The 25,442-nt window shown below is 37.9% G+C and overlaps 1 protein-coding gene across 1 annotated transcript in view; it reads right to left on the bottom strand.

Moving 5' to 3' along the window:
• DNAI4 (dynein axonemal intermediate chain 4) overlaps positions 1 to 25,442 on the bottom strand; it is a 104,286-nt gene that overhangs the window by 36,564 nt on the left and 42,280 nt on the right. Inside the window, 2 exon segments of the mRNA XM_065911239.1 lie at positions 3,804 to 3,998; positions 12,501 to 12,656. Coding sequence (XP_065767311.1) covers positions 3,804 to 3,998; positions 12,501 to 12,656 — 351 coding nt within the window.

The raw sequence follows: 25,442 nt of genomic DNA, 5'->3' as shown, positions 1-25,442 counted from the left end.
TATTCTGAACTGAATACTAATAAAAATATGATATCAAAATTTGTAAGATGTAGGAAATTTATAGTATTAAATCCTATCTTAGATAAAAATAAATTATAAAATCAATGATCCAACCTTCCCTCTTAAGAAACTAGAAAAAGAATAGATTAAATATGATGAAGAGCCTAAGAATAAAAATGGAAGCGTTTGAAGTTTTGAAAAAAGACCCAAAGAATTTAGAAAGCGATTAACCAAGACATTTTCTGAAAGGATTAGTATAATTTTAAAAGCCTCAACTAGAGCTTTAAAACAGAAGGAAAAAATCACAAATGGCCAATATCAAGAATGAAATGGGAGATAGTGTTAGAAATACTACAGATGTCAAAAGAATTTAAAGAGAGGATGTGATAAACAACTTTATGCACATAATGTCAATCATAGACAAAATGGGTAAATTCCTCACAGATTACCACAACTGACACAGGTAGGAATAGATTAAATCCATATTTGTCAAAGAAATTAAATTTGCAATTTGAAAACTTCCTATAAAGAAAACTCCATCCCAGATGTTTTCACTGGTTAATTTTATCAAGCATTTAAAGAAGAAATAATACACAAATTTTTTTTGAAAACAGAGAATGAGAGAATACTTTCAAAGCTTATATTTATCAGAACACTAATATAAAACCTATGAAGAACTTTACAAGAAAAGAAAATTATAGAAAAATATGCTGCATGAATTCAGTCACAAAAAATTCTCAACAGAATATTAGAAAATTGAATTCACCAATATATAAAAAGGATAATGCAGCATAACCAGGTGAGGTTTGCTTTAACATTTTAAAATTGATCAATGTAACTGGCCATACTAACAGATTAAAGGAAAATAATCACATAACTGTTTCAATAATTTAAAAAATGTTTTGAACACAATTCAACACTCATTTATGTTTTAAAATGTCTATAAGCTAGAATGAGAAGGAAATTTCCTCAAATCAATAAAAGGCATCTATAAAAAACTATATTTAGCATCATATTTAACAATGAAATAAATACTGAATTCCTTTGCCCTAAGTTCACAAACAAGATAAAGATATTTCCAACCTTGGGGCAGGCAAAGATTTCTTAGAGAAAACATGGGAAGCATTTACTATGAAAGGAAAATTGATAAATAAGACTTCATTGAAATTAAAAGCCTCTGCTCAACAACAGACAAATAAATAAATTAAAGTCTTAGAAAAACAGTTGTATCTTTCAAAGACTTGTATTTAGAATATATATATATATACACACATATATAAGCTCCTACAACTTGGTTTTTTTAAAAAGACAATTCAATTTTTAAAATGGACAAAGAACTTGACTGAATATTACATAAAAGAAGATATACAAATGACAAAAAATTATTTAAAAGATTATCAACGTCAGCATTATCAAGAATGTGGAACAACTCATATATTGCTTATGGGATATTGTAAAATGGTACAAAATCTAGAAAGGTTTTTTTTTTTTTTAATATTATTTTATTAGTTGGAGGTCAATCACTTCACAACATTTCAGTGGGTTTTGTCATACATTGACATGAATCAGCCATAGAGTTACACGTATTCCCCATCCTGATCCCCCCTCCCACCTCCCTCTCCACCCGACTCCTCATAGAAAGGTATTTTTTAATTTCTAAAAAAGTTATATATACATCTACCCAAGATCCAGTAATTCATTCTGAGGTATTTACCCAAGAGAAATTAAAACACATATCCACAAAAGGAAATTGAAAAAAATGATCATAGCAGCTTTATTCATAATAGCTCAAAGATGTCCACCAATAGGCGAATGAATATTCAACTTATTATGGTATGTTCATAAAATGGAATAGTACTCAAGAAAAAAAATGAACTACTTAAATACATATCAATGTAGATGAATCTCAAAAACATTATGTTAAATAAAAGAAACCAGACACAAACACTTACTACATGAACCCATTTATATGCTATACCAAAACAATTAATCTGTAGTGAAAGAAATGAGCTTAATGACTGTCTATAAGGATATAAGTTTTAACTGGAAAACAGCAGAAGGGAATTTTTGGGATTGATAAATATTTCTTTATCTTGACTAGAGTATTAGTTATGTAGGCTTATATATTTTTAAATGTATGAAATTATACAGTTAAAATATGCATATTTCATTATGTGTAAATCTTAACTCCTTAAAAATTTTTCTATGACATTTCTACTTCTCAGATATACTTAAAGAAGTGATCTATCACCACTTTTATTTTTAAAAGTGTCAAAATTTACAGGTCTCAGTAAATTTCAATCTTATAACTTTTATTATGGGATGGGAATGAGCATATATATATATATAATACAAATTTTTACATATCAACCTAATATGAGATAAGAAACAGTTTTTCTATAATCTTAGATGTAAGTAAACAAAAAGGCTTACATCTGTTTGTTACACATGAAGTTTTGTAACCTGATTGTTTGATGTAGGCATTTAGAAGACTCATTTTGGCTTGAAGAATCAAGAAAGACTTCATAAAGGAATTTGCCCAGTAGGCAAAAATGGGATGAGGACAAGGGTGAATGGCCAAGAATATTTATAACTAAAAGTCTATTAAAGCAAGAAAGTTTAGGTTCTGTTTGGGGATTATCAGGTATATCTAATATGGCTAACTTTTACGGTTTCCAAAGTGCTACAATGAGATAAAGTAGTCTGTGACCAGACTGCAAGTATCTTTGAATTATACACTACGAAGTTTGTAATTTATTCTAGGTAATAGGAAGATACTGAAGGTTTCAAGTAGTTATATGCCATGTTCAAACCTGGGTTTAGGAAAAATCAGCATGCCAGAATGGAAGAGTGGAAAGAGAATTGGAATGGTATCAAAAGACATGGGTTGAATGCCTAAGAGCTGACTCATTGGAAAAGACCTTGATGCTGGGAGGGATTGGGGGCAGGAGGAGAAGGGGACGACAGAGGATGAGAAGAGGATGAGATGGCTGGATGGCATCACCAGCTCGATGGGCATGAGTATGAGTAAACTCCGGGAGTTGGTGATGGATAGGGAGGCCTGGCGTGCTGCGATTCATGGGGTCGCAAAGAGTCGGACACGACTGAACGACTGAACTGAATTGAATGCAACTTTAGAACGTTTCTATAACCTTCATTTTATTCATTCAAAAATTGAAAAGTTGGATTAAATAATCTCTCAAATCCTTAAAAATATTGTAGCCATAAGAACAGGAAGAATGCCTGTGTAGTAAAATTAGGGAGAGGTAATAAAAGCTAGAACCTGGAAAGTATCAATGGCAATGGAAAGGGGTGTTTGACCATGAGAGAATAATTCAATACTGGAACAATGGAGAGGAAAGAGCTTATGAGGTTTTGAATCTAAGGGATTATCTCTTTCTTCGGGCTTCCAGGTCTGGTCTCCTGCTATTCACTGTTAGTGCTGGAAACTATGTAAAAATGTCTTCTGATAAGTGATGCATGTGTATGTGCTAAGTCGCTTCAGTCATATCTGACGCCTTGCAACCCCGTGGGCTGCAACCCGCCAGGCTCCTCTATCCATGGGATTCTCCAGGAAAGAATACCAGAGTGAGCTGCCGTTTCCTTCTCCCTGATAAGTGATAACTCAGTTTAAAGATTGCATTTAGAAATAATAATACCATTTGCTTTTTTTAAATACTTGAACTTGTATAAAAGTGATTATATATTGATTATATTTTAATATCTTTTTTAAAGTATAAAAGCTTTATTTCAAAACAACACTATTTTTTAAAAGATGTTTTAGTATATAATGTGTTAAATACCTTTTAAAATAGGAAGCTGACGATAAGCTGCAAGTTTTGGCTGAAATATATTTTCCATTATAACTCGTTCCATAAAAAATAAATCCTGTTGAAACTTGTCAGATTTAAAGACTGCATCTGAGTTGTCTTCTTCTTCATCACGAACTTTAGCCAGAATTACATTTTCAATATCCATTAGAGAACTACCTTCACTAACTGTAAAATACAAATATGATGCAATGGTAACATAATTCAAATATTATAATATTAGCTGGTTTGCATATTCTAAAGATGTATCAATGACATTTTGCCATCACTATTTGTATTCCTCCAGTATTCACAACTTTGATAGTTACTTATTGAATGTCTTTTAGGAACCAAGTACATGCAAGATATACATATGTTATCTCATTTTGCAATCCAAAAATGTGCTGTTTTCCAGAAAATAAGCAATGATAACTCATAAGGTAATTTGTATCTCCATATATTTTTATTCAAATTGAAATGAAATTATTATCAGTCTTCATTACACCTTCAGATAAAGGTTTAATTTATTGCTTTATATGACTACTACACTACCGTTATTTATTAATGCTATAACAAATTACCAAAACCTTAGTGGATTAAATTTAAAGTTCTGGATTAAATTTAAAATTAAATTTAAAGTGGATACAAATTTAAAGTTCTGTAGGTTAGAGATCAACCCAGGTCTCACTTGGCCAAAACCAAAAGGTTATTAGGGTTATGTTCCTTTCTGAAGGCTCTAGAGAATTAACTTCCTTGCCAATTTCTAGAAGCCACCACCAACCCGTCATCCATCTTCAAAAGACAGCAACATTGCCTCTCTCTGATGGTCCTGCCGTGACATATCTCTCCGACCAGAAATGGAAAAAATACTCCAAAGTACCCATTTGATTGGTTTGGGTCCACTCAGATAATCCAGGATAACCTCCCTCTTTTAGATCCTTAGTGTAGTCACATCTGGGTAGTCTCTTATCTCATGTTAGGTAATCTATTCATAGATTCCTGAGATTGGGATGTGTATATATTTGAGGAATGATTATTCTACCTATTACTTAGTAAAAACAGAATGAAGGGGAATCCTGCATCCATGAAGATGCACTTTTCCTTATTCCTTTGCTAAATACAACTAAAAATCTTGGGACATTAATTATTTTTTTTTTTAGAGGAAGCCTTTGAAAACCTTTGACAGAAGAAGGCAGAGGAAAAAGATTGCTCAGGACCCAGGGAATGACACAGTGGTGAGTTCCCTGGATTTCTTATTACTGCAGATACTCCAGACAAACCTCCTCTCTTTAGCCAAAACTCAGGAAATGAACAACCTTGCAAGAAAGAAAACTTTTAGGATATAACCATTTCTCTCCAGAAAAAAAAAAAAGAGAAAAAATTGTAGCCCCACCCATTCCACAAATACCACTAGCCAAGCAAGAAGTCTAGACTTCCATTCTTGCCAGGTTCTAGCAAGGTTTTCCAATCTCCCAGCCTTCCAGTGGGTGTGGTGTCAGAAAAGGCTCGGTAAGGAGCCAGGACTTTCAATCCTACCCAAAAACGAAAAAAATGACTGTGCTGCCCTCATGCAATGTCAGTTAAGATCTCTTGGGGAACATGGAATTCCACAGCTATCTGGCAGTAACAAGGTTCTTCCCAATAGTCAGAGTTGGACTGGTACAGTCAGAACTTATAGAACTGCCCCAAAGTAATAAAGTCAAGTCCCAATCCTTGGTGTGAGGAAGTGTTAATGAGGTGCTCCTATCCCTCTCAGCCACGTAGATATCAATGAAAGTTAGAGCTCACTATCTGACTTACACAAGGTTAGAGCTCCCCATCTAACATTACAGAACAGTAATGAGATTATCCCCTCCCTCAATGTAATTGAAGGGCAAGTGAAAAATATGGATTTCAACTCCAGTAATGGGTGCTTCCCAGGTGGTGCTAGTGGTAAAGAATCTGCCTGCCAATTAGGAGATGCAAGAGACCCAGGTTCAATCCCTGGATCAGGAAGATCCCCTGGAGTAGGAAATGGCAGCCCTTTCCAATATTCTTGCCTGGAAAATTCCATGGACAGAGGAACCTGGTGGCTACAGTCCATGAGGTTGCAAAGAGTCAGACATGACTGAGTGAACGTGTGCGCGTGCACACACACACACACAAAATGGAACAGTAAACCCCACTTGTCCTTTCACCTGGCGGTAATGGAGCAGTAAACTTCCCTGTCAAAATAGTGTCAAACAAATCCTGCTAAAAATGAAGTTTAAACAAGATCCAGTTCTCAAAGCATAATAATCCAAGTTTCTAAATTACAACTGAACGTCACTGATCAAAGAACCAAGAAAATCTCTACTTAAATGAAACAAAAAAACAAACAAAATCAATACAAACCAACACTGAGATGACAGAGATGCTTAAATTATCTGACAACAGATAAAATATATCTGACATAAAAAAATATCTGACCAAAAATTCAACAGATGGGCTCAACAGCAAAATGGAAGGGACAGAGAAGAGAATCAGTGAACTTGAAGAGAGAAAAATAGAAATTACCAAATCTGAAAACCAGGAAGAAAATCATCTGCAAATATATATATATATATATATATTTATACATGTATGTGTATATATATACATGAATAGAGGTCCAGAGACCTCTAACAAGATATATAATATTCACATCACTGGGGAGAGGAGAAAAGGATGAGACCAAAAATGTACTTGAAGAAATAATAGCTGAAATTTTCCAAAACTGGGCAAAGAAAAACATACAGAATTAAGAAACAGTGAATTCCAAAGGAGATAAACCTAAAGAAATTCACACCAAGATACACCATACTCAAGTTTCTGAAAACTGAACACAAAACAAAAATATAGAAAGCACCAAGGAAAAAATACTGTCTTATATACAGAGGGAAATAAACTAAAAATCTTCTGCATAGCAAGGGAAACCATCAGTACAATGAAAAGAAAACCTACTGAATGGGAGAAAGTATTTGCAAACCATTTATCTGATAAGGGGTTAATACAAAATATATAAAGAGCTCAAAGAACACAATAGCAAAAACAAAACAAACAAACAAAAAAACCGACAGAAGATAAGCTAAAGAGACATTTTTCCCAAATGGCACATGAGATGTTCACCATCACCAATTATCAGGGAAATGCAAGGCATTACGTTAAGTGGTCCTTTTCATCATAGGGGACTGGAATGCAAAAGTAGGAAGTCAAGAGATACCTGGATTCAGGCAAGCTTGGCCTTGCAGTACAAAATGAAGCAGGGCAAAGGCTAACAGAGTCTCAGCAAGAGAACGCACTGGTCATAGCAAACACCATCTTCCAACAACACAAGAGAAGACTCTACACATGGACATCACCAGATGGTCAATAGCAAAATCAGACTGATTATACTTTTTGTAGCCGAAGATGGAGCTCTATACAATCAGCAAAAACAAGACCGGAAGTTGACTGTGGCCCAGATCACGAACTCCTTATTGCCAAATTCAAACTTAAATTGAAGAAAACAGGGAAAACCACTAGGCCATTCAGTAAGTTCACTTCAGTTCAGTTCAGTTCAGTCGCTCAGTCGTGTCCGACTCTTTGCGACCCTATGAATCGCAAAACGCCAGGCCTCCCTGTCCATCATAAACTCCTGGAGTTTACTCAAACTCATGCCCATCAAATCGGTGATGCCATCCAGCCATCTTATCCTCTGTCGTCACCTTCTCCTCCTGCCCTCAACCCCTCCAATCATCAGGGTCTTTTCCAATGAGTCAATTCTTCAATGAGGTGGCCAAAGTATTGAAGTTTCAGCTTCAACATCGGTCCTTCCAATGAACACCCAGAACTTATCTCGTTCAGGATGGACTGGTTGGATCTCCTTGCAGTCCCAGGTACTCTCAAGAGTCTTCTCTAACACCACAGTTCAAAAGCATCAATTCTTTGGCACTCAGTTTTCTTCACCGTCCAACTCTCACATCCATACATGACCACTAGAAAAACCATAGCCTTGACCAGACAGACCTTTGTTGGCAAAGTAATGTCTCTGCTTTTTAATATGCTATCTAGGTTGGTCATAACTTTCCTTCCAATGAGTAAGTGTCCTTTAATTTCATAGCTGCAGTCACCATCTGCAGTGATTTTGAAGCCCCCCAAAAATAAATTCTGACACTGTTTCCACTGTTTCCCCATCTATTTCCCATGAAGTGATGTGACCAGATGCCATGATCTTAGTTTTCTGAATGTTGAGCTTTAAGCCAACTTTTTCACTCTCCTCTTTCACTTTCATTAAGAGGCTCTTTAGTTCTTCTTTGCTTTCTGCCATAAGGGTGGTGTCATCTGCCTATCTGAGGTTATTGATATTTCTCCCGGCAATCTTGATTCCAGCTTGTGCTTCTTCCAGCCCAGCATGTCTCATGATGTACTCTGCATATAAGTTAAAGAAGCAGGGTGACAATATACAGCCTTGACGTACTCCTTTTCCTATTTGGGACCAGTCTGTTGTTTCATGTCCAGTTCTAACTGTTGCTTCCTGACCTGCATACAGGTCTCTCAAGAGGCCATTCAGGTATGACCTAAATCAAATCCCTTGCATACAGTGGCAGTGACAAATAGATTCAAGGGATTAGATTTAATAGAGTACCTAAAGAACAATGGACGGAGGTTCATGACATTGTACAGAAGGCAGGGATCAAGACCATCCCCAAGAAAAAGAAATGGAAAAAAGCAAAGTGGTTATCTGAGGAAGCCTTACAAATAGCTGAGAAAAGAAGGGAAGTGACAAGAAAAGGACAAAGGGAAAGATATACCAATCTGAATGCAGAGTTCCAAAGAATAGCAAGGAGAGATTAGAAAGCCTTCCTCAGTGATTAATGCAAAGAAATAGAGGAAAACAATAGAACGGGAAAGATTAGAGATTTCTTCAGGAAAATTATATACCAAGAAAACATTTCATGCAAAGATGGGCACAATAAAGAACAGAAACAGTATGGACATAACAGAAGCAGAAGATATTAAGACGAGGTGGCAAGAATACACAGAACTATACAAAAAATATCTTAATGACCCACAAAGGTGTGATCACTCACAAGAGCCGGACATCCTGTCATGCAAAGTCAAGTGGGCCTTAGGAAGCATCACTACCAACAAAGCTAGTGGAAGTGATTGAATTCCAGCCGAGGTATTTCAAATCCTAAAAGATGATGCTGTGAAAGTATTGCACTCAATATGCCAGCAAATGAGGAAAACTCAGCAGTGGCCACAGGACTGGAAAAGGTCAGTTTTCTTTCCAGTTCCAAAGAAGGGCAATGCAAAGGAATGTTCAAATTGCTGCACAATTGCATTCATGTCACACACTGGCAGGTAACGCTCAAAATTCTCCAAGCTAGGCTTCAATAGGATGTGAACCGAGAACTCCCAGATGTTCAAACTGGATTTAGAAATTGCAGGGGAAACCAGAGATTAAATTCCAACATCTGTTGGATCATAGAAAAAACAAGAGAATTCCAGAAAAACATCTCCTTCGGTTTCATTGATTACGCGAAAGTCTGAGTGTGTGACTCACAACAAAATGTAGAAAATTCTTAGAGATGGGAATACCAGACCACTTTACCTGCATCCTGAGAAATCTCTATGCAGGTCAAGAAGCAACAGCTAGAACTGGACATGGAACAATGGACTGGTTCTAAGTTGGGAAAGGAGTTCGTTATGGATGTGTATTGTCACTCTGCTCATTTAAACTATATGCAGATTACATCATGCAAAATGCCAGGCTGGATAAAGCACAAGCGGAATCAAGATTGCCAGGAGAAATAGCAATAACCTCAGATATGCGGATGACACCATTCTTATGGCAGAAAGTGAAGAAGAACTGAAGAGCCTCTTGATGAAGGTGAAAGAGAGGGGGAAAGCTGGCTTAAAATTCAACATTCAGAAAACTAAGATCATGGCATCTGGTCCCATCACTTTATAGCAAATAGATAGGGAAACAATGGAAACAGTGACAGACTTTATTTTCTTGGGCTCCAAAATCACTGCAGATGGTGACTGCAGCCACGAAATTAAAAGACACTTGCACCTTGGAAGAAAAGCCATGACCAACCTAAGCAGCAGAGACATTACTTTGCCAACAAAGGTCTGTATAGTCAAAGCTATAGTTTTTCCAGTAGTCAAGTATGGATGTGAGAGTTGGATCATAAAGAAGGCTGAACACAGTGAAGAATTGATGCTTTTGAACTTTGGCATTGGAGAAGACTCTTGAGAGTCCCTTGGACACAAGATCAAACTAGTCAATCCAAAAAGAAGTCAACCCTGAATATTTATGGGAAGGACTGAGGCTGAAACTGAATCTCTAATACTTAGGCCACCTGATGAGAAGAGCCAACTCATTAGAAATAAGACCCTGATGCTGGGAAACTGTGAAGGCAGGAGAAGGAGGCGACAGAGGATGAGATGGCTGGATGGCATCAAGACTCAATGGATATGAGTTTGAGCTAGCCCTGGGAGATGGTAAAGAACAGGGAATACTGGTGTGCTATAGTCCATGGGGTTGCAAAGAGCTGGACACAACTGAGCAACTGAACAAGAACAATGTTAAGTGAAATAAAACAGAGAGAGAAAGACAAATACTGTATGATTTCACTCATATGCAGACTCAGTTCAGTTCAGTCACTCAGTCATGTCCGACTCTTTGCGACCCCATGAATTGCAGCATGCTAGGCCTCGCTGTCCATCACCAACTCCTGGAGTCTACGAAAACCCATGTCCATTGAGTTGGTGATGCCATCCAACCATCTTATCCTCTGTCGTCACCTTCTCCTTCTGCCCTCAATCTTTCCCAGCATCAGGGTCTTTTCCAATGAGTCAGCTCTTCACATCAGGTGGCCCAAGTATTGGAGTTTCAGCTTCAACATCAGTCCTTCCAATGAACACCCAGGACTGATCTCCTTCAGGATGGACTGGTTGGATCTCCTTGCAGTCCAAGGGACCCTCAAGAGTCTTCTCCAACACCACAGTTCAAAAACATCAATTCTTGAGTGCTCAGCTTTCTTCACCGTCCAACTCTCACGTGCATACATGACCACTGGAAATTTCATAGCCTTGATTAGACAGACCTTTGTTGGCAAAATAATGTCTCTGCTTTTTAATATGCTATCTAGGTTGATCATAACTTTCCTTCCAAGGAGTAAGCGTCTTTTAATTTCATGGCTGCAATCACCATCTGCAGTGATTTTGGAGCCCAGAAAAATACAGTCTGACACTGTTTCCACTGTTTCCCCATCTATTTGCCATGAAGTGATTGGACCAGATGCCATGATCTTAGTTTTCTGAATGTTGAGCTTTAAACCAACTTTTTCACTCTCCTCTTTCACTTTCATTAAGAGGCTCTTTAGTTCTTCTTTGCTTTCTGCCATAAGGGTGGTGTCATCTGCATATCTGAGGTTCTTGATATTTTCTTGGCAATTTTGATTCCAGCTTGTGCTTCCTCCAGTCCAGGGTTTCTCATGATGTACTCTGCATATAAGTTAGAAGCAGAGAGACAATATACAGCCCTGATGTACTCCTTTTCCTATTTGGAACCAGTCTGTTGTTCCATGTCCAGTTCTAACTGTTGCTTCCTGACCTGCATACAGGTTTCTCAAGAGGCAGGTCAGGTGGTCTGGTATTCCCATGTCTTTCAGAATTTTCCATTTTATTGTGATCCACACAGTCAAAGGCTTTGGCATAGTCAATAAAGCAGAAATAGATGTTCTTTTGGAACTCTCTTGCTTTTTTGATGATCCAGCAGATGCTGGCAATTTGATCTCTTGGTTCCTCTGCCTTTTCTAAAACCAGCTTGAACAACTGGAAGTTCATGGTTCATGTATTGCTGAAGCCTGGTTTGGAGAATTTTAAGCATTACTTTACTAGCATGATAAGAAAGATATAAGAAAGCCCTCCTCAGTGATCAATGCAAAGAAATAAAGGAAAACAATAGAATGGGAAAGACTAGAGATTTCTTCAAGAAAATTAGAGATATCAAGGGAACATTTCACGCAAAGATGGGTTCAATAAAGGACAGAAATGGTAGGGGCCTAACAGAAGCAGAAGATATTAAGAAGAGGTGGCAACAATACACAGAAAAACTGTACAAAAAAGATCTTCATGACCCAGATAATCACAATGGCATGATCACTCACCTAGTCAGACATCCTGGAATGTGAAGTCAAGTGGACCTTAGGAAGCATCACTACGAACAAAGCTAGTGGAGGTGATGTAATTTCAGTTGAGCTATTTCAAATCCTGAAAGATGATGCTGTGAAAGTGCTGCACTCAATATGCCAGAAAATTTGGAAAACTCAGCAGTGGCCACAGGATTGGAAAAGTTCAGCTTTCATTCCAATCCCAAAGAAAAGCATGCCAAAGAATGCTCAAACTACCACACAATTGCACTCATATGCAGACTATAAAAAATAATAACAAAAACAAAAACAAACAAAAAAATAACAAAACTCATAAACACATTGATGGCTATTAGAGGGGAAGGTGGGTGAGGGGTAGGTGAAATGGTTAGAGAGGGAAGTTTATAGAGTGACAGTAACTAGACTTATTGTGGTGATCACTTTGTAGTGTACACAAAGACCAAATTATTATGTTGCACAAGTGAAACTAATATAAAATTATAATTCAATTATCCTAATTTTTAAAAAACTGAAATAAATGAAATCTTACTTTTTTCTAAATTACTCCCTGGCACTGATTGTTCCCAGTCTTTTGAAGGTACACTTGCTTTACTACTTGAGTCAATCATAGATCGTTTTGGTGGTAAAGTTGAAAGCTCCATAGCATTGTAAGAATCATACAAATCCCAAGCCGTGGACATTATACCTAAATAAAGAAAAGGAAGGTAAACATTACTTTAAACCAAATTATAATATTTTAGCTTATATATAACTAGCTATAGCAAAATCTAAGGCAAGAATATCTATTGTTCAAGAAAAAAACATTATTGTTTTACAACAATGGCAAGAAATAGTTAGTGATGCCCATGGATTGTAGCCTGCCAGGCTTCTCTGTCCATGGCATTCTCCAGGTCAGAAAACTGGAGTGGGTAGACATTCCCTTCTTCAGGGGATCTTCCCAACACAGCGATCAAGTCCAGGTCTCCAGGATTGCAGGCAGATTCTGTACCACCTGAGCTGCCAGGGAAGCCCCAATTTTAGTTTATGTAACATCATTACATTTGTTCATTGGACTAAATTTAATTAACCTAAGAAACAGAAAGCCTAGGAAATAGATATTATGTACACGCCATAATAATGTACAAGTTAGAATAATAAATCATGATTGTGACTTCTAATTCTATACTATCATACACTATTAAAGAAATCTTATTTTAGAAACTACTTTGAGAAAAATGGTATTCCTAACTATACCTAAATTTTTGAGTATTTCTGAGTGTAAGATTGTGTAAATAGTTTTTAAAAGTTTTAAAACACTGTTTCTATCTACTGGTTTAATTCAGACTACAAAGAATAACAATTGGCCATATAACATTTATAAAAAATAATTTTATTTTAGCTGAGTAAAAAGACATGATTACTGTAAAAGAAAAGGTAAATAAGACTTACATTTCTATAACCTAGAAATAACTGGTAACATTTTCGTGCATGTCCTTCCAGATTGACGTAAATATATATGTGTAAACACAAGAACAAATACACATGCATTTTTTAATTAAAATGATCTCATATCATACATACTTTTTAAAACTTTTTCTATAGTGTATAATATACATAGAAAACAAACTGTCTCTATGAAATGTACCGAGTTTTAGAATTTAACTGTATTTTAAAAAGTTAACCAGGAACACTAATACATTCATTGAATTATCCATTTATTTGAAATGCAACTTATATAGTAAAGTATTGTATGTGGACTGTTAGGTAGGAAACTTTTTACCAATTTTTCTGAATCTTTACAGAGGCAACTTCAGCTAAATTGACATTTCTGGCTTCTCTATGTCCCTTATTCACACATTACCAGGAAAGAGAAATGACTAATCCTACAGGAAAGTTTAGGAAACGGAATTACAACTTGATCACTTCTGGATTCTTTTGTTAAGTCTACTCATTTGCAGAAAGCATGCATTCTCATCTGTTCTCACCCATGCAGAGAAGGTCTGCACTTTCTAGCTGTGCCAATTATTGTTGGTAAGATCTATTTTGAACAGAAGAAATAGCAAGTCCACTCAGCTGTGGATGAAAGATTACATGTTTCGATTAACTTCATCAGTAGTAAAGGCACTTGTTAAAAATTTCCAACTCTTCTATTGATCCATGGTCTCAATATTTACTTGATCTTCATCAAATTCTTAGTATAAACTGTAGCATTGGTTTTTAAAATTCCAATTGGAGTATAGTTGATTTACAATGTTGTGTTAGTTTCAGGTATATACCAAAGTGAATCAGTTATATACATACATATATCCACTCTCTTTTAAATTCTTTCCCCATATAGGCCATTGCTGCTACTGCTAAGTCACTTCAGTTGTGTCCAACTCTGTGTGACCCTATAGACGGCAGCCCACCAGGCTCCTCTGTCCATGGAATTTTTCCAGTTAAGAGTACTGGAGTGGGGTATAGACCATTAGGAAGTACTGATTAGAATTCCCTGTGCTATACTCATTATTATGTTTTTTAATATCTATTTTTAAATTTTTATCTTGGCTGCATTGGGTATTAGTTGCAGCTTGTGGGAACTTTCATTTGATCTCTTCCTCTGCCTCCCTGAAAAGTTAGTAATTCTGTATTGTATATTTGGAAGTTGCTAAGAGAGTTGCAAAGAGTGCGATCACTCACTTAGAGCCAGATATCCTGGAATGTGAAGTCAAGTGGGCCTTAGAAAGTATCACTACGAACAAAGCTAGTGGAGGTGATGGAATTCCAGTTGAGCTATTTCAAATCCTGAAAGATGATGTTGTGAAGGTGCTCCACTCAATATGTCAGCAAATTTGGAAAACTCAGTGGTGGCTACAGGATCGGAAAAGGTCAGTTTTCATTCCAATCCCAAAGAAAGGCAATGCCAAAGAATGCTCGAATTACCGCACAATTGCACCCATCTCACATGCTAGTAAAGTAATGCTCAAAATTCTCCAAGCCAGGCTTCAGCAATACGTTAACTGTGAACTTCCAGATGTTCAAGCTGGTTTTAGAAAAGGCAGAGGAACCAAGAGATCAAATTGCTAACATCCGCTGGATCATCGAAAAAGCAAGAGAGTTCCAAAAGAACATCTATTTCTGCTTTATTGACTATGCCAAAGCCTTTGACTGTGTGGATCACAATAAACTGTGGAAAATTCTGAAAGAGATGGGAATACCAAACCATCTGACCTGTCTCTTGGGAAGCCTGTATGCAGGTCAGGAAACAACAGTTAGAACTGGACATGGAACAACAGACTGGTTCCAAATAGGAAAAGGAGTACGTCAAGGCTGTATATTGTCACCCTGCTTCTTTAACTTATATGCAGAGTACATCATGAGAAATGCTGGGCTGGAAGAAGCACAAGCTGGAATCAAGATTGCCGGGAGAAATATCAAGAACCTCAGATATGCAGATGACACCACCCTTATGGCAGAAAGTGAAGAACTCAAAAGCCTCTTAATGAAAGTGAAAGAGGAGAGTGAAAGAGTTGACTTAAAGCTCAACATTCAGAAAACTAAGATCATGGCATCTGGTCCCATCACTTCATGGCAAAAAGATGGGGAAACAGTGGAAACAATGGCTGACTTTATTTTTCTGGGCTCCAAAATCACTGCAGATGGTGATTGTAGCCATGAAATTTAAAGACACTTCCTCCTTGGAAGGAAAGTTATGAGCAACCTAGGTAGCATATTTAAAAGCAGAGATATTACTTTGCCAACAAAGGTCCGTCTAGTCAAGGCTATGGTTTTTTTTTTCCCAGTAGTTATGTATGCACGTGAGAGTTGGGCGGTGAAGAAAGCTGAGCACCCAAGAATTGATGTTTTTGAACTGTGGTGTTGGAGAAGACTTTTGAGAGTCCCTTGGACTGCAAGGAGATCCAACCAGTTCATCCTAAAGGAGATCAGTCCTGGGTGTTCATTGGAAGGACTGATGTTGAAGCTGAAACTCCAATACTTGGGCCACCTGATGTGAAGAGCTGACTCATTGGAAAAGCCCCTGATGTTGGGAAGGATTGGGAGCAGGAGGAGAAGGCATCGACAGAGGGTGAGATGGCTGGATGGCATCACCGACTCGATGGACATGGGTTTAGGTAGACTCCGGGCGTTGGTGATAGACAGGGAGGCCTGGCATGCTGCAATTCATGAGGTTGCAAAGAGTCGGACATGACTGAGCTTCTGAACTGAACTGAAGAGAGTAGATCCTAAAAATATTCATCACAAGAAAAAGGTTTTTCTATCTACGTACGGTGATGAATGTTTAGTAGACTTACAATCATGGTCACTTCAAAGTGTATACAAATATCTAATTGATTTGTTATACACCTGAAACTAACATTATATGTCAATTATATCTCAATGAAAAATTAAAATATAAAAGAATTAGAGCAGAAATCAGTAAAATTGAAAACAGAAAGTCAATAGAGAAAATCAACGAAACTAAAAGATGGTTCTTAGAAAAGATCTATCAAATCAATAAGCCTCTACCCAAGATAACTAAGAAAAAAGTACTAATATCATACATGAAAGAGGATGTCCCTGAAACTGAAATAAGATAAGAAAAAGTAAATGTTAATAAAAGAAATACAGAATGAAAAGGAAAAAATAAATTGTTTTTTAACTCAGATGACATAATCATCTATATAGAAAATCTGAAAGAATTAAAAAAAAAAAACTACTGAACTACTAAGTGATTATAGCAAAGTTTTAGGGTACAAGGTTAACACTATACAAAAATCAATCTCTTTGCTGTATATTAACAATGAACAAAGGAATTTGAAATTTAAAACAATACATTAGCACCCAAAAGTGAAGTAGGAATAAGTCTAACAAAATATGTACAAAATGTATTATAAGGAAGACTATAAAACTCTGATGAACAAAATTAAAGAATGAAATAAATGGAGAGATATTCCATGTTTACCGATCACATGACATCAGCATTGTCATGATGCCTGTCCTGCCCATATTGATCTATAGATTCAATGCAGTTTCAATCAAATCTAAGCAAGTTACTTTATGCATATCAAAGAACAGATTCTAGGGGAGACTTTCAAGATGGTGGAGGAGTAAGACTTGGAGATCATCTTCCTCCCCACAAATACATCAAAAATACTTCTGCATGTGGAACAACTCCTACAGAACACCTACTAAATGCTGGCAGAAGACCTCATGCTTCCAGAAAGAATACAACACAGCATTGTAAAGCAGTTTTCCTCCAATTAAAAAAGAAGTGAACTGACAAAAAGGAACTGATTCCAAAGTTTATATAAAGGGACAAAAGACCCAGAAAAGCCAGCACAAGATTGAAGACAAAGAGCGAAATAGGAGCACGGACACTACTCAACCTGAAGACTTACTACACTGCTACGGTAATCAAGGTAATGTGCAGGGAACAGAATAGAGAGCTTAGAAATACACTGACATTACATAGTCAGCTAATCTCTGTCAAAGGAGCAAAAATAGATGAAGCAAAGATAGTCTTTTCAACAAATGGTGCTGGAACAAACTGGACATCCAAGCGCAAAAAAAAAAAAAAAAAAAAACCCACTAATCTAGACATAGATCTTACGTCCTTCAGGAAAATTAACTAGAAACTTGTTTTAAACAAAAAGTAAAAGGCAAAACTAGAAAACTCATAGAAGAAAATATAGGCAAAAATTTAGATGACCTTGAGTATGGCAATGTTGTTTTTAGAAACAACAGCAAAACTACAATCTATTAAGCAATAATTGATAATCTGGGTTTCATTAAAATTAAAATATCTGCTCTGTAAAAGGAAATGTCAAGAGAATAACAAGACAAGCCACACACTGGAAGAAAACATTTGCTAAAGATACAATTGAAAAAGGACTGTTGTCCAAAATATACAAATATCTTTTGATCCCTAACAATAAGAAAACAAACAACCAAATTTTACAACGAACTTAACAGATACCTCATCCAAAAAAAAGACATACAGGTGGCCGGTAAGTATATGAAAATATACTCCTCATCATATGTTGTCATGGGAAAATAAATTAAAACAAAAATGAGGGGAATTCCCTGTGGTCCAATGGTTGGGACTTGGCACTTTTCACTGCTGGGACTAGGGTTTGATTCCTAATCGGTGAATCAGAATTCCACAAGCTGCGCAGCATAGCCAACCCCCTGCCAAACAAACAAAAATAAGTTACCACTGCACACTACTAGAATGGTCAAAATCTGGAATACTGACAATATGAAATGCTAATGAGGATGTGGAACCACAGAAACTCTCCATCACTGCTGGTGGGAATGCAAAATGGTACGATCACTTCAGAAGGCAGTGTGGCTATTTTTTTAAAAAATAAAAATACTGTTTCCATACAATTCAGCAATCACACTCCTCAATATTTACCCAAAGGACTTAAAAACCTATGCTTTTAACCTAGGTTTTAAACCTATGTTTTAACACAAAAACTTGCACATAGATATTTATAACAGCCTTATTGATAATTGCCAAAATTTGAAACAATCAAGATGCCCTTCAGTAGGCAAATGAATAAATTAACTGTTGGTACATCCAGATAAAGGTTAATTAAGAATCTGGCTACCTGTGGTTCTACAAGCCTTCTATGAGGGAGGAGAGGATTTAAAGGAGTCTCTGTGTATAGCATTCAGTATGAATTAGGGTTTTTGTTTGGGGTTTTGTTTTGTAGTTTTTTGGTTTTGCTTAAGTATCCATTGTATAGTCAGAGCTATGGTTTTTCTGGTAGTCATGTATAGATGTGAGAGTTGGGCCATAAAGAAGGCTAAGAGCCAAAGAATTGATGCTTTTGAACTGTGGAGCTCGAGAAGACTCTTGAGAGTCCCTTGGACTGCAAGGAGATCAAACCAGTTAATCCTAAAGGAAATCCACTCTGAATATTCATTGGAAGGACTGATGCTGAAGCTGAAGCTCCAATATTTAGCCAGCTGATACATAGAGCTGACTCACTGGAAAGGACTCTGAAGCTGGGAAAGATTGAGGGCAGGAGGAGAAAGGGGCAACAGAGGATGTTTTTTACAAAGCATCACTGACTCAATGGACATGAATTATGAGCAAACTCCAGAAGATAGTGAAGGACAGGGTCACAAAGAGTCAAACATGACTGAGCGACTTTCACTCACTTCACATATGTATTTACACATTTTGTCTGTTCATTAATTCACTGATTGACATTTCAGTTGTTTCTACTTTTTTTTTTTCCCAGTGGGTTTTGTCATACACTGATATGAATCAGTCATAGAGTTACACGTATTCCCCATCCCGATCCCCCCTCCCACCTCCCTCTCCACCCGATTCCTCTGGGTCTTCCCAGCCCACCAGGCCCGAGCACTTGACTCATGCATTCCACCTGGGCTGGTGATCTGTTTCAGCATAGATAATATGGATTAATCTCAAAAATATACAAGCAACTCCTGAAGCTCAATTCCAGAAAAATAAATGACCCAATCAAAAAATGGGCCAAAGAACTAAACAGACATTTCTCCAAAGAAGACATACAGATGGCTAACAAACACAAAAAAAGATGCTCAACATCACTCATTATCAGAGAAATGCAAATCAAAACCACAATGAGGTACCATTACACGCCAGTCAGGATGGCTGCTAGCCAAAAGTCTACAAGCAATAAATGCTGGAGAGGGTGTGGAGAAAAGGGAACCCTCTTACACTGTTGGTGGGAATGCAAACTAGTACAACCACTATGGAAAACAGTGTGGAGATTTCTTAAAAAACTGGAAATAGAACTACCATATGACCCAACAATACCACTTCTGGGCATACACACGGAGGAATCCAGATCTGAAAGAGACACGTGCACCCCAATGTTCATCGCAGCACTGTTTATAATAGCCAGGACATGGAAGCAACCTAGATGCCCATCAGCAGATGAATGGATAAGGAAGCTGTGGTACATATACACCATGGAATATTTCTCAGCCGTTAAAAAGAATTCATTTGTTTCTACTTTTTGACTGTGGTAAATATTGCCTCCAAGAACATGTGTGTACATGTATTTGAGTACCTATTTTCAATTCTTTGAGGTGTACACCGAGGAGTGGAACTGCTGAGTCATAGGGAAAGTCTTTTTCATTATCTGAGGAATTACCAAACTGTTTTCCAGAGCAGCTGCACCATTTTACATTCCCAGCAGCACTGTATGGGAGCTTCAATTTATCAACTTCTTTGTCAGAACTTGTTCTCCAGTTTGTTCTTTTTAATTATAGCCATTTAATGTGGGAAAAGCAGCAACTCATTGTGGTGTTGACTGTATTCTCTAATGACTAATGATATTTAACATATTTTCTTCTGCTTGTTGGTCATTTGTTTTCTTCCTTTGGTATTTAACATATTTTCTTCTGCTTGTTGGTCATTTGTTTTCTTCCTTTGGAAAACAAGTTCAAGTCTTATTCCCACTGTTTTATTGTGTTGTCATCTGGTTCTTGGATTATAAACGTCCCTTATATATTCTGGATACTAGACTTTAAGAGAAATAGGGTTTGCAGATATCTTATTCCATCATGTAAGTTGTCCTTTCACTTTTTTGATAGCTATTTGATGGACAAAGCTTTTAATTTTGATGCAGTTCAGTATGTTTTCTTTTGTTCACTATGATTCTAGTGTCATATCTAGGAATCTATTGTCAAGGCAAAAAGCAAAAATATCTACCTCAATTTTTTCTAAGAGTTTTATAACTTTGGCTCTTACCCCACATCCAAGGGCAAAGGAGAAGCCCCAGAAAGACAGCAGGAGGGTGAAATCACATATAGAATCAAACCGTACACTTGCCAGAGATGCTCAGAGCTCAAACAGACCTTGTGCACACCAGGACCCAGAGACCCCACAGAGACTGAGACAGAACTGTGTCGAGTGTCTCCTGCAGAGGTACGGGTCAGAAGTATCCTGCTGCAGGGGTTATGGGTGCAGTAGACCTGGGTATGGCATAAGTCCTCTTGGAGGAGGTCGCCATTAACCCCACCATAGAGTTGCCAGAACTTACACAAGACTGGGGAGACAGACTCTTGGAGGGCACAAACAAAACCTTGTGTGCACCAGGACCCAGGAGGAGGGAGCAGTGGCCACACAAGACACTGACCCAGAGTTGCCCATGAGTGTCCAGGAATCTCCGGTGAAGGCATGGGTCGGTGGTAGCCGGCTGCAGGGTCGGGGGCACTGAGTGCAACAGTGAGAGCATGGGACCTTTTGAAGGAGGTCACAATTATCTTCATCACCTCCACCATAGTTTGGCCTCAGGTCAAATAACAGGGAGGGAACACAGCCCCGTCTATCAACAGAAAATCGGATTGAAGATTTACTGAGCATGGCCACGCCCAACAGAGCAAGACCCAGTTTCCCCCTCAGTCAGTCTCTCCCATCAGGAAGCTTCCATAAGCCTTTTATCCTTCTCCCATCACTTCATGGCAAATAGATGGGGAAATGGTGGAAACAGTGGCTGACTTTATTTTCGGGGGCTCCAAAATCACTGCAGATGGTGAATGCAGCCATGAAATTAAAAGATGTTTACTCCTTGGAAGGAAAGTTATGACCAATCTAGACAGCATATTAAAAAGCAGAGACATTACTTTGTCAACAAAGGTCCATCTAGTCAAGGCTATGGCTTTTCCAGTAGTCATATATGGATATGAGAGTTGGATTACAAAGAAAGCTGAGCACTGAAGAATTGGTGCTTTTGAACTGTGGTGTTGGAGAAGACTCTTGAGAGAGTCCCTTGCACTGCAAAGAGATCCAACCAGTCCATCCTAAAGCAGATCAGTCCTGGGTGTTCATTGGAAGGACTGATGTTGAAGCTGAAGCTCCAATACTTTGGCCACCTGATGCGAAGAGCTGACTCATTTGAAAAGACACTGATGTTGGGAAAGATTTAAGGCAGGAGGAGAAGGGGATGACAGAGGTTGAGATAGTTAGATGGCATCACCGACTCAACATGAGTTTAGGTAAACTCCAGGAGTTGGTGATGGACAGGTAGGCCTGGCGTGCTGCAGTTCATGGGGTGGCAAAGAGTCAGACATGACTGAGCGACTGAACTGACTAACTGATCAGAGGGCAGGCAAATGAAAACCACAACCACAGAAAATGAACCAATCTGATCACATGGACCACAGCCTTGTCTAACTCAATAAATCTGTGAACCATGCCATGTAGGGCCACCCAAAATGGATGGGTCATGTTGGAGAGTTCTGACAAAACATGGTACACTGGAGAAGGGAATGGCAAACCACTTGAGTATTCTTGCTTTGAGAACATCATGACCAGTATGAAAAAGCAAAAAGATAGGACACTGAAAGATGAACTCCCCAGGTCAGGATGTGCCCAATATGCTACTGGAGATCAGTGGAGAAATAACTCCAGAAAGAATGGAGAGACAGAGCCAAAGCAAAAACACCCAGTTGTGGATGTGACTGGTGATGGAAGTAAAGTCCAAGTCTGTAAAGAGCAGTGTTGCATAGGAACCTGGAATATTAGGTTCATGAATCAAGGCAAATTGGAAGTGGTCAAACAGGAGATGGCATGAGTGAACATCAACATTTTAGGAATCAGCAAACTAAAATGGACTGGATTGGGTGAATTTAACTCAGGTGACCACTATAACCTACTACTATGGGCAAGAATCCCTTAGAAGAAATGGAGTAGTCATCATAGTCAACAAGAGTCCAAAATGCAGTACTTGGATGGAATCTCAAAAACAAAAGAATGATCTCTGTTTCCAGATTAAACCATTCAATATCACAGTAGTTTAAGACTATGCCCTGACCAATGAAGCTGAAGAAGCTGACATTGAACAGTTCTATGAAAACCTACAAGATCTTCTAGAAATAACACCTAAAAAAGATGTCCTTTTCATTATAGGGGACTGGAATGCAAAAGTAGGAAGAGATACCTAGAGTAACAAGCAAATTTGGCCTTAGAGTACAGAATGAAACAGGGCAAAGGCTAATAGCGTTTTGACAAGAGAATACACTGGTTATATCAAACACCATCTTCCAACAACACAAGAAAAGATTCTACACATGGACATCACCAGATGATCAATAGTGAAATCAGACTGATTATATTCTTTGCAGCCAAAGATGGAGAAGCTCTATACAGTCATCAAAAACAAGACCAGGAGCTGACTGTGACTCAGATTCTGAACTCCTTATTGCCAAATTCAGACTTAAATTGAACAAAGTAGGGAAAACCACTAAGCTGTTCAGGTATGACCTAAATCAAATTCCTTAATTACACAGTGGCAGTGACAAATAGATTCAAGAGATTAGATCTGATAGCATGCCTGAAGAACGATAGATGGAGATTCATGACACTGTACAGGAGTCAGGGATCAAGACCATCCCCAAGAAAAAGAAATGCAAAAAGGCAAAATGGTTGTTTCAAGAGGACTTACAAATAGCTGTGAAAAGAAGAGAAGTGAAAGGCAAAGGAAAAAAGAAAAGATATACTCATTTGAATGCAGAGTTTCAAAGAATAGCAAGGAGAGATAAGAAAGCCTTCCTCAGTGATTAATGCAAAGAAATAGAGGAAAACAATAGAATTGGAAAGACTAGAGATCTCTTCAAGAAAATTAGAGATACCAAGGGAACATTTCATGCAAAGATGGGCACAATAAAGAACCGAAACAGTATGGACCTAACAGGTGAAGAATATATTAAGAAGAGGTGACAAGAATACACAGAAGAACTATATAAAAAAGATCTTCATGACCCAGATAATCACGAGGCTGTGATCACTCACCTAGAACCAGACATCTTGGAATGTGAAGTCAAGTGGACCTTAGGAAGCATCACTATGAACAAAGCTAGTGGAGGTGATGGAATTCCAGTTGAGCTATTTCAAATCCTAAAAGATGATGCTGTGAAAGTGCTCCACTCAATATGTCAGTAAATTTGGAAAACTCAGCAGTGGCCACAGGATTCGAAAATGTCAGCTTTCATTCCAAACCCAAAGAAAGGCAATGCCAAAGAACGCTCAAACTACTGCACAATTGCACTCATCTCACATGCTAGCAAAGCAATGCTCAAAATTCTCCAAGCCAGGTTACAACAGTACATCAACTGTGAACTTCCAGATGTTCAAGCTGAATTTAGAAAAGGCAGAGGAACCAGATATCAAATTTCCAACATCCATTGGAACATCAAAAAAGTGAGAGTTACAGAAAAACATCTACTTCTGCTTTATTGACTTTGGCCAAAACCTCTGACTCTGAGGACCACAACAAATCATGGAAAATTCTTCAAGAGACGGGAATACCAGACTAGCTGACCTGCCTTCTGAGAAATCTGTATGCAGATCAAGAGCAACAGTTAGAACTGGACATGGAACAACTGGTTCCAAATTGGGAATGAAGTACATCAATGGAGTATATTGTCACTCTGCTTATTTATCTTTTATACAGAGTACATCATAAGAAATGCTGGACTGGATGAAGCACAATCTGCAATCGAGATTGCTGGGAGAAATATCAATAACCTCAGATATGCAGATGACACCACTTTTATGGCAGAAAGTGAAGAAGAACTACAGAGCCTTTTGATGAAAGTGAAAGAGGAGAGTGAAAAAGTTGGCTTAAAACTCAACATTCAGAAAACTAAGATCATGGCATCTGGTCCCATCACTTCATGGCAAGTAGATGGGGAAACAATGGAAACAGTGGCAGACTTTTTATTTTGGGGGGCTCCAAAATCACTGCAGATGGCAAGTGCACTGTGAAATTAAGACACTCGCTCCTTGGAAGAAAAGTTATGACCAATCTAGACAGCATATTAAACAGCAGAGACATTACTTTGTCAACAAAGGTCCATCTAGTCAAGGCTATGGTCTTTCCCGTAGTCATGTATGGATATGAGAGTTGGATTATAAAGAAAGCTGAGCACAGAAGAATCGATGCTTTTGAACTGTGGTGTTGGAGAAGACTCTTGAGAGTCCCTTGGACTGCAAGGAGATCCAACCAGTCCATCCTAAAGGTAACCAGTTCTGAGTGGTCATTGGAAGGACTGATGTTGAAGCTGAAACTCCAATACTTTGGCCACCTGATGGGAAGAACTGAATCATTTGAAGAGACCCTGGTGCTGGGAAAGATTGAAGGTGGGAAGAGAAGGGGACGACAGAGGATGAGATGGTTGGATGGCATCACCAACTTGATGGACATGAGTTTGAATAAGCTCCAGGAGTTAGTGATGGACAGGGATACCTGGTGTGCTGCAGTCCATGGGGTCGCAAATAGTTGGACACAACTGAGCGACTAAACTTAACTGAACATTTTTTAGTTAATTTTTGCATGTGATAAAAGGTCTGAATCCAACTTTATTCTTTCACACGTCGCTATCCAGATGCCCCAGCACCAGCTGATGGTCTTGGCACCTTAATCAAAAATCACTTAACTATATATCTGAAGGTTTATTTCTGGGATCCCTATTCTATTCTTCTGGTTTATATATCTATCTATATGCTGGT

This window comes from Muntiacus reevesi, chromosome 1 (assembly GCF_963930625.1).
Source record: "Muntiacus reevesi chromosome 1, mMunRee1.1, whole genome shotgun sequence".
Lineage (NCBI taxonomy): Eukaryota > Metazoa > Chordata > Mammalia > Artiodactyla > Cervidae > Muntiacus > Muntiacus reevesi.
Note: the sequence above shows the minus strand (reverse complement) of the source record. Positions and strands in the feature narration are given on the sequence as shown.